This window comes from Balearica regulorum, chromosome 2, assembly GCF_011004875.1.
Source record: "Balearica regulorum gibbericeps isolate bBalReg1 chromosome 2, bBalReg1.pri, whole genome shotgun sequence".
Classification (NCBI taxonomy): Eukaryota; Metazoa; Chordata; class Aves; order Gruiformes; family Gruidae; genus Balearica; species Balearica regulorum.
In genome coordinates this window covers 22,884,769-22,895,340 of record NC_046185.1, presented here as the reverse complement: position 1 = coordinate 22,895,340, position 10,572 = coordinate 22,884,769, and the positions used below count along the sequence as shown (strand labels likewise).

The following is a 10,572-nucleotide window of genomic DNA, read 5'->3' as shown; positions in this document are numbered from 1 at the left end:
ATGACTGCTTCTCACTATGCTAAATGGTGTTTTACTACAATAGTAACTTGTGATATTTAATGACAAAAATGCCTTTATATTAAGAAAGCCATGGACAAAGGGGGGGGGGGAAGTCTCACTTATAGGCTTGTGTTTCAAGCAAGACATGAAGTTATCCTCTTAAAGACAACTCCATAGAAAATCCTTAAAAGATACACAAAAAATTAAAAGCCCTCCATGTTTCTCAGTTCAGCAAATCTGCTCAACGCTAAAAGATACTCCAATAGCTGCAAATGAAAACCTCAAAAGCTATTTCCAACTAGGAAAGGACCCATGGATGCTCCTGACGATGCCAGGAAGTCCTGCCGGGCAATGACTACACTGCGATGGAGGCCAGATTCCTGTCGTGACACCTGTCCGTGTCCTCCCCACACAGACCACGTGGGAACTTCCAGCACTGCGAGTTCAAGGTAAGTCACTGAAGTTTTCACACGACCAATTCACCTACATGTTTCAGTCTGGGTGGGGGCATTCAGACCTCAAGATAAGCCAATGCCACACGCACTGAAATCCAGTTAATCCAGACTTGCAGAATTTTTTGTTGGATTTTGGCAGACCTGGTATGACAAAGGGAAACTGAAGAGTTCAGAAAAAAAAAAGGTCAAATTGTACAAAGCTTGAAATGAGAAAGGGAATCAAAGCAGCTATGCTAGGTAGCTGTAGTTTGCCCTAGAGAGAGGAAGCCTGAGAAGTGCAAGGGAAGAGTAGACACAGAAAAGCTCAGAATGGCATTTACAGATTCACACACAGACACGATCCACAGGTTCCAAGGACACTGCAAAAAGAGAGTTAAAGGAGAACAGCAGTAAGCTTCCTCTGAGGAGGTTACTACTAATCTACTGAACAATCTTCCATGTGGAGTTAAAAATAATGAAGAATTAGGGCTGCCTCCCAAGAAGCCGAACCACAGGGTAGGCGGCCGGTGGCGACCAGTGTCCTCCTCCCACCCGCACCACCTGCCAAGGCAATCCTGGCTCACACCCTGCTCTCTACCCACTTCTTGCTGGATGCAGACGTGGAAGTAAACTTTTGAAAACCAGCAGGTCTATATAGAATGGTACATTTTTAAAAGACAAAACATAGAATAAGAGATTAGGAAAACTTCCTTTCCTCTGCCTCCCTGAATGACTGCTGCTGTACAAGACAGGTATTGCTTTCAATTCACTAACTTGCCAGTTTACAGCTTTTTCTCTGCATGTTATCTAATGACCAAATGACTAACCTGCAGGGGAAAAAAAGTCACTCCCAAACCAAACATATGGGAAAGGCCACTTGATGACAAGTCCATAAAATGTTTCATTTCTGCAAATCTATGAAAGCTGGAGCAAGCGATTTACTTTCTGTGCTGGATACAGTTAGCTAAGGAACAGAAATCAAAGCTGAGGAGGAGCCATGGAAGTTAGCGCTAGGGTGTCAGTGCTCTCTAGATTCAGAACAGGAACTAGTCTAGTAGTTGGTGATAACATTTTATTAGTAGCTACCTTTATCTCCTATTTCAGCAGTTATGAACAGCTAAGGATTTAGACTATTAGAAAAACGTAAACATTACAGAATTTTCCTTTAACTAGTTTCTCTACCACATCTTAAAAGTGAACTAACAGAAGGGCTTAAGTCAAAGGGAGATGAGGTGTATGATTTTAATAAACATTTTTCTTATTAAAATCTTGATATAGTTTAAATATACCATACAGAGGAAAAAAGCTATTTATAAAGCTACATACACATTTCAAGTCAATGACGACAGCATAAATCATTCTAGATTCCCTTTCCACTTATCAGAATGCCTTGTGTGTGTATATATGGTGAGCTACTGTGAGTTATCTGCATAATTTTTGTCTAGCTATACATTACAGGACTTAAAAAAATGTTTAAGCTATATACAGAAATATATATACATATAACATATATTTATATGTTATACATACACATACACTTATATACATATACACACAATACATATATATATACACAGTACTTTACATTTATATATGGCCTTTCATCCAAGGGCCTTGGATACTTTTTAATACATCAAGTCTCACAAAGCTTTGTGAGTGAGGGAGCTTTATTTTACAGACTGTAGATTTGATGCCTATTCTAAACAGTTTCTTCTGTCGCTTTCTACTACCTTTATACATTTCAGTTAGAGGCGTTTTTGGTAATGGAAATAATTACACCAGTTAGAAATCCAGGCATAAGGTATATGTTTTGTACCTTTGCAACTATCCTCCTTACTATATAAGAACAGCCATACCGGTATAAATTTTCTCTATACTAATATACCTGTAAGCTAGACTTGTGTAGCTGTACTGCTTTTTATTTTTAATTGATACTAGCATAGTAAAATCTGATACAGGTTTGAACTTATGATTATACTGGAGGGCAGAACAGGAAATCCTGAATAGACTCCAATCCTCATACATTGAGACTATAATTTTCTAGGATGATTGACTGAGGAAGTATCAGCACATGCAGAAGTAATTCTACATCTGTTTACTTGATTAATTTGCAGTTTAACTACACAAGCCTGAAATAGTCAGCCTTATTTAGAAAACATCAATTTGGCAACTGGTGATCAGAAATTCTGATCTCAACTGTCCTCCATACCTCTAGGAACTAAGTAAATGACGAAATCAGAGGCTTTTTTGAAAAAAGCTGTAGATAACTTCTGGTCATCCTCAACTAGCTGACAGAATGGAAAACCCAGTGAAGTTCTGGCATAGGTGAATTCCACTTAGATTTTGATGGAACATTAGTTTAGCTCTTCCCAAACAAAGGAAGAAAAAAAAAGTATCACTAACACGGACTCATGGGGTTGGAGAAGCAAGAAAGAGGGAGAACATCATCACCACAAAAGCTCTTAACCTTCAATACTCAGTCTGCTAAGCTTTCAGAAATTTGTTTTGACACAGAAAAAGTAGCTCCTTCCTTTATTAAGCACTTCCTAGCTCTCAAAAATCTCTCAAGCATTAGGGAAAACAAGTCCTAGGTTATGGTCAAAGACTGCCCTTCCCAAAGCAACCAATCACTTCAAAAGTGAACATACAGTAGAACCCACTACAATGCAGTTTGAGAATTTTAGTCTAACCTAATTACCTTGAGATTTTTCAGAACAAGCCACTTTCCCTTCAAACCAATTCTGGGAAAAGAAGGGGTTGCCTGGCCCGTTTCATTCAGGATTCTCTGCTAACTGTAAAATGTGGGCTGAATGTCTTCTGCAGGTCAATTTTTCAGTTCCAAAATTCAGATTTTTAATGAACAACTGTGTTTAGTGTATGCTGTCAGCTAAAGTATAAATGGCTAAATAAATAAAAACTATTGTTTCTTCAGTATGACTTTGTATTTTGTCTGTAATTTCTTTATTAAAAAACTGTAACAAGATACTTAAAAAAAGGCTAGATACAAAAGAAGTTAAGCTGCTCATGAACATTAAAGTTTTCCAAAATGTATCTTCAATAATCATGATCTTATAAACATTTTACAGTTACCAGAAAGTGCCCAGGCTGAGTTTACATAGTTAGATAACGTAGTACAAGTGTTGGGTTAGAACTGGTAGTGGAACAATTTCCTGACTGTCTGTTCACTGAAACAGGGATACAAAAATGTTGATTGTGAACTATGAAATACTGTGCATTGGCCTCATATGTACAAAAAAACCCAAACCCAAAAACACTAAGGGTACAGATTACATGCAAAATATTAGTGATGGTATCTGACGCGCCAGAGTTCAATGCAATCAGGACAAAAATTGCAATGAAAGTGGTTTCGTAAGTGAACGATCCCAACTCCGGGATCTGAGCTGTCAGGAACTTTTTACAAGTTCAATATACATGATACACAACTGCAGCCAACCACAAATTAAACACCATAAAAAAAGTTAAAATAAAACACAGAACATACTTAATTTTTTATTTTGAAATTCCCTACTCCCTCTATACAAGAACCTTTGCTGAAACACTTTCCACAAAGGCAGCAGTGAATTTTCAGAACATTTTACATATTTTCCCTCAGCAAAAAGATAAATCACAGTGTAAATTATATTGTTCTGCTGTCATCTTTGGCTGGGGTTAGGCAAAGGAGTTATTGACTAGCAAACTGTTGCAATCAGATATTGCCAGTGCTCCTTAGGCCTTTACGTTACAAATTTAGTACAGGAATGTTTGCATTTAAATCTTTAAAGTACCACCAGGGGTATGACAGCATTAACTTTCATAAACTTTTATAGACAAATGGAAAAATCTACAAAACTTAGCTAGTAATATTACACAGCAATACACACTTTTTATACTCTACACAAAACCAAAATTCTTGGTCTTAATGGCGAGTAACAATTTCTGTTTCAAAATCTGCTTAGAGGAATAGAGTGGGACATAAAGGCGAGAAATGCAAGTGTTTGCTGTAGGAAGATGTTGGTCATCTGGTGGTCTTATTGTGATTGACGGCATAGGCTGGAATCCCTCCTCACTAGCAGGCAATGATGGACTTGATGTCCAAAAGTAAACCTGAAAAAAGAAGACGGCGTTTAAAATTTCGCTGTACAAGGCCAAAATTCGTATTGCCTACAGAGGAACCGCACAGTCAGGGCAAGTTTGATCACAGTACATTCTGTTTAATATACCAAAGAAACTCAGTGGTCATGCTACATGCTTGTGTAGTAGCTTCCTTTATTTCCTTTCCTCTATTGCTTGTTATATTCTATACTTCTGTTAAAACTGTTAAAGTACCACTCACAATGATCCTGTATCAACAGATCCTCAGTAAATGAAACGTCCCCAAATCCATCCGGGAAGATGGTGACTGCCATCAATACAAAATGCAAAGAAATCTCTTACAAACCAGTTAGTGACTACAGAATATAGCACTTCTACAGACAAAAGGCAGCAACAGAAAATATTTGGGTTATTGTCTCAAGTGTGAAATACTGACTTGCAGAGCAGAGTCACTACCAAAGTGTAACCATAGATATTCCTTAACAAATGTGCTCTAGATTTTCAGCTTTTCAGATTAGTCCTTGTTTTCTTTTAGCAAACTGTAAAGGAAAGATAGTACCTTAAGTAGCAGGGAATTAAAAGCAAGTAGTTTTTAGCAACATACAACGAATACAATTAACAGGCAAGTTTTCCAAAATGAAACCCTCTGAACAGTATCCTGTTCTTTCATGGTTATCAGCTATTCCTAAAGGCTTTGAGAAGGAGATAGTATCATTACTGACATCTTACAGAGAGGACACAGGTGTCGCCCTCAGGATACACAGAAGTCAGGAGAGTAGCTGATCCAGGAAGAGAATACAACCTCAAAACCCTACTAGCCCACAACAGTTACTAACCACAGTTATTCAGCTTAAAAACGACTGGGCAGAGACTGTAACTGTGCTTCCAATAGAGACCTGTGAATATGGATACACCATAGTTACTTTCAGTTGCAAGAAGGTCTAGGATTCACACCTGATATTTCCAGAACTGAGAGTCTAACTAATCCCTACTACCCTGCTCTGCCAACTGAACTCTTCACATACAAAACCTCTGCAGGTAAACACAGTTAAAAACAGTAATGATGCCAAAGTGATTCCAGTTTTTCTACACATTTCCATGGGGAACAGACAACTTACTAGATCTTGTCTTTCTGTCATACTCATCTTCTCAACTATGGACCAAAACCAACGCTTGAACTGCAAAAGCTTCTCAGCATTTTCTCCTGTGTGAAATAAAAAATGTATAATTCAGCTGGTACTCTGGACAATAAATACGAAGAGATCTGGTTTACGTGTACTGCAAGTTAGATCTCAGCTACAATCTCATTCATAAAGTACTGATATTGGAGACAAACTACTACTTTAAAAACTAATACATATACTTTTGAATGTAAAGGCTAACTCTGACATACCTCAGCACAACTCCTACTCCCTCCCTCCCAAAAAGCCTAACAACAATAAACATAGTTTAAAAATTATGTAAGAAATATTAGACTGCATCCATCACATTTGTAGTTCAAAAGTCAGGTCAGAACTTTCAGAAGGAAAGATATATTACCAATACTACAATGCTTGAATTTAACGTCAAGTGACAACAAAGTCAGAAAATGTGCTTTCGCCCACCCCAGATGAAGGTAAATATTTTCAAAGGTATGTAAAAAACACAGCAGTAATTTTAGTCGGACTTTTAAGCGACTTATGAACTGATGTCATATTTGAAGAGGTAGTTTAAGCTTAATGCTGGTAACTCTACTCCACACAGAACAGTGTTAAGTTATCCCTGCAACTCTGTTTCTGAATAAGATATTTCATACCTGACTCATCGTTGAAAGAGGTAAAGCTGATTAGCATCTGCACATTTACTTCACCACAGCCATTTACCAAAAGTCTAAAATCTTCTGCTGTCAAATCTTCTAATGAATTCTTTGGAAGTACATCCAGGAGACCCTTCCTCATTGCCTTAAGTAAAAGCCACAAGATTCACATTATAGCCAGATCACTGTCAGACTGACTTCAAATACATTACTGAAAAGTTCCATGTGAAACCCCAGTTCACTCAAAATGTATTATTCTCCTAGTTGTTCTTTTCTTTCAAAACTCTGCCATCTGAGATGTAAATTTTCTGCAACAAAGAACTGCACCAATCTGTTAAACCCTACCCGCTATTGCAAAAGAAAGCGGTAATGTTTTGAACTAGTATTTCACCAGAAGCAAATGCACTAACGCTAAAAAGTTCAGGTATTTTGCTAAGCTACACTGAATCTGATGAGAATTACAAAAAATGCATCTTGCATGTTACTTTTACTTTGCTTCCTCAGAGAGTCACATGCCAACCCTGCTTTAAAAACCTTATACACACACACACACACATATTTTATATAAATAAGTAATATCATGAAAAGACTGGAAATTCCATTTTGAAAATGGAAGAATATGAATACACTTGTTTTAGTAAATTCCAAAATGAATACAAATGTTACGGCTTTCAACTCTTACAATAAACAAGAGTCAAACTATTAATATACACAGACATGGAGACCAAGTAACTTAAATTCTGGGAACATGCTCTTTCTGTGAGAATTTTGGACCTAAACTGCAGCGAGGCAGTCTAGCAGCCTGCTAGCTATCTCAGAAGTGCAGCAGGAAACCACAGTCAGCAAAAGTGACCAAGTTTAGACATAGTATCACATGACAGAGAGTAAGTGGTTCTGAGTACAGAACCTTCATTGACTTTTTACAAAAATATTTTACTCCACAACTTTTATTTAAGAAGGGCTTCAAAAAATAAATTATTTTTAATATCGTTTTACAGTCAATTGTTAGGTTTCTTGCAAGGCGAGTAAAATAAGAACAAAGTTTTATGTTTCTTAACGGATTTTTCCTTTTTGAAACAAGGACACAATCAAGTCAGAAGTTCAAGGTGACTTATGTAAATATTTTGAAATTTCTTTTTAATCTTTGTTAGTAAGGCTAAACAAATCAAAGGTGACAGATTCTTAGTACAAAGTAGCTGCTAAATACAAAGCAAAAATTCCAAGAGGATACATGCCATTTGAGCTCAAGAAGCAAACATATATGCTTAACCAATGAGATTAAGTTTAAAAAAGAATTTATCTTTCATTCTTTAAAAAAAGAGAAATTGCTCAAAGTACTCTTCACAGTACTGCATAAACAGCTGTACAATTACAAAAAAGTTAGTAGAATAAATATTTTTAATCAAGCTGTCAAGACTTCAGAAGAAACCTGATTAGCAATACCATAATGAGGAAAAGAATTAACTGACTGAAATCTTGCAGATTTTTATTTTAAAAAACAAAACAAAACAAAACACTCCACCAAAGACTTACATGTAGAGGCTGTTCTGCTACTACCAACATTCGGTGTTCTGCGTATTTCCGAACATACTCATATACATTCTGAGGAGTGACTGGTATATTTACACCATTGGAAATAAGTTCAACCTATGGCAAAGTAACAAGGACCATTTAAAAAACAAAACAAACAAAAAAAAAAAAAGAAAAAGGCAATGAGATTATTGCAACAGCCACAGCATGCTGAACAGTGATTTATGGCTTAATATGCCTCTAAAAACAAGCAAAATTTACTACTACAGGTTAGCTTTAGAGATTCCCTAGGATTGACTATGCTATCCAGGCTTTACGGTAGGCTCTACATCACCTTCAAGGAAAAAAACCCCACGCTTCAATGTCTAAGGACAGAAAACTCTGTATTTTAATCTAGGAAGGGTAAAACATTATCTCTGCCACCAGAGAAGAGCATGGATTATGTGTACGCTACAACATGCATAAGCTATCAAATTCTGAACCTAGAGAGACAGAGGTTTAGCTGTGCTTACCTGCCCACCACCCTCCTCCTTACACAGGTCTATTGCAAAGGCCAAGTCCATCGCTGCAAACACTGCGTCAGCGTCTGTACTCTGGGAAGCGAGGATAAGTTGCCGAAGGCTTTCATACATAACCGGATCAAAAAAAGCAAAGTCGTGCCAGTTCACCTATAAAAAAAGATAATGTTTGAAACATACCCATTGTTTAAGAATCTATTCAAAATTATGTGATCTGTGGCTAATCTATGCGCTAGCATACAGCGGTGCGTAACCCATATAACAAAGCATAGAAACACTTGGAAATACTGGCAGTCAAACTCCTATTTTCAGCCTGCTTTTGAAGGTACATTAGAATACTCAACTGAAGTGCATTAGCAGAACATAAAGATAGACCTGTAAAGTCTTTCCTGCTATGAGGGCATAGAGGTTTTGAAGAAAGTCTATAGTGTTTTTTTTTTTTTTTTTTAAACAAATTCTTCTACCCATCACCCAGATCAATAGAGATTTGATGTAGGTTGATTGAAGTTGGAAACAATTTGCATCAGTGCTCCAAAGTGCCAAAAGTTCCCCTCTGCTTAAACACACACATACTGCTGCTATATACACACATTTAAATGACTGATGGCCCACTAGCTGTGTACCAGTTTCCAACAATTCAAAACAAACATGAATGTCTACTTCTTGGTGTTTTCTATAGCTCCTTCCTTCTTTGTTCTTTATCAGCCTGGAGAGAAAAAGTCATCTAGTAACTAAACTAAACCTAACTAAAATATTCTTTGATGTATCCAACATTTAACTGGAAGGAATACATACTCAAGAAGAAAAACCTGAAGAAAAGAATTAGAAGGAAATATCTCTTGGAAGATATCAGGGGATATATGGAGGCATCTGTTTCTGCCATTAACCCTTTTTCATTAAAGATCATATGTATGTGGGAGAACTGATTATATGATCAACATTGTTTTCAAGGAAAGATCAGCAGTAACAAACCCTGGTTTGAGTTCTGTTGCATCAGACAAAACTTACAGTGCTATTGACTAATGCATGAAATGTGCAGTACGTAACTAGTGTTTATAGGGGTAGGGAAGCGTATTTGCCAAAAGTTTAGGTAATTAAATCATACCTACACCCAAGACAAAATTTTAAGTACAATTCAATTCCATGAATTCTCTCAAATATCATAAAGCTGAGATGGTATTACTTAGTACTGTCCAACACTATCTCTTCGAGCCTTCAGTCTCAGGAAGAGAAAAAGGGGAAACAGTAAGCTGTTTCTGAAGAGAATCAAAAGCTAATCTATAACAAATCATTCCATCTTCGTCAAATACCTGACTTCTAGTACATCTACTCAGTTCAAAATCTAGGAAATGAAAAAATTAATGCTTCTCAAATTAAATTTAAAGGCATTCTTACAGTTCTAACATCAACTCTGCTAGTCAATACATTCACATTAGGAGAAAAAAACCCCCAGTTTTTAAAGATGAGATTTTATATAATTAAAGGAAATTCAAATTTCTATGTTCAACTTACCTTTCTTCCAAGAAGAACTTTGATTACGTGTCTATTTAATGTGATGGGACATAGTTCATTCTGCAACAAGCACAATCCTAGGATTCTGCAAATAAATGTTTGGGGTTTGTTTTGGTACGACAGAAATTACATTGGAGATCTTTCAGGAAACACACATTAAAAAAGTCAAAATATTCTAAGAATCAAGCTGCAGCTAGCTTTCCAGCCCTATTAATCCCCGAAAGAAAATCATGGATACATATAATTTCAAAAAAATATTTCCTGCAGTATAAAACTTCCAGATTGTAAAAAAAAAAAAAAAAAAAGATAAAACCAAAAATTTAACAGGAAAAGAAACCTCGAGTTGATGTGTGCAAATTCCCCACTATTTAGCTCCAGGTGAGAAATACAGAGCATAAAAGTAATAAAGTTTTTGCAGCTTGGATCATTGGTACCCTCCCCGGTATTTTGTATATTTGTCTTCTACATTTTTTCAGACTAGAAAGTTAATAGTAGCGTACCTGCCAATGTTCCTGAAACAGTTCAGCCTTGCTTCTGTGTTTTTACCAGGTCTTGGTGTATAAAAACCTCGTTTTCCAGGTTGGTAGAAAAGTGGTGCATTATCATCCCCATCATCTGTATCATCTAATTCCATATCTACTACACTGCGGCTGGAACCATGTCGCTTTCTATTTTCCTGTTTTGAAAGTCA

At 36.6% G+C, this 10,572-nt stretch overlaps 1 protein-coding gene across 12 annotated transcripts in view; it reads right to left on the bottom strand.

Annotated features, from left to right (window-relative positions):
• Window positions 1–2,110: 2,110 nt before the first annotated feature.
• Window positions 2,111–10,572, bottom strand: part of UBR5 (ubiquitin protein ligase E3 component n-recognin 5) — a 93,339-nt gene continuing 84,877 nt past the window's right edge. For all 12 annotated transcript variants that reach the window (XM_075743577.1, XM_075743575.1, XM_075743576.1 and 9 more), the window contains 7 exons: window positions 10,382–10,557; window positions 9,882–9,966; window positions 8,364–8,519; window positions 7,855–7,968; window positions 6,322–6,466; window positions 5,645–5,730; window positions 2,111–4,538 (listed from right to left, as the gene is read on the bottom strand). In XM_075743577.1, coding sequence (XP_075599692.1) covers window positions 4,326–4,538; window positions 5,645–5,730; window positions 6,322–6,466; window positions 7,855–7,968; window positions 8,364–8,519; window positions 9,882–9,966; window positions 10,382–10,557 — 975 coding nt within the window. In that variant the 3' untranslated portion in view covers window positions 2,111–4,325. The remainder of the gene's footprint in view (window positions 4,539–5,644; window positions 5,731–6,321; window positions 6,467–7,854; window positions 7,969–8,363; window positions 8,520–9,881; window positions 9,967–10,381; window positions 10,558–10,572) is intronic.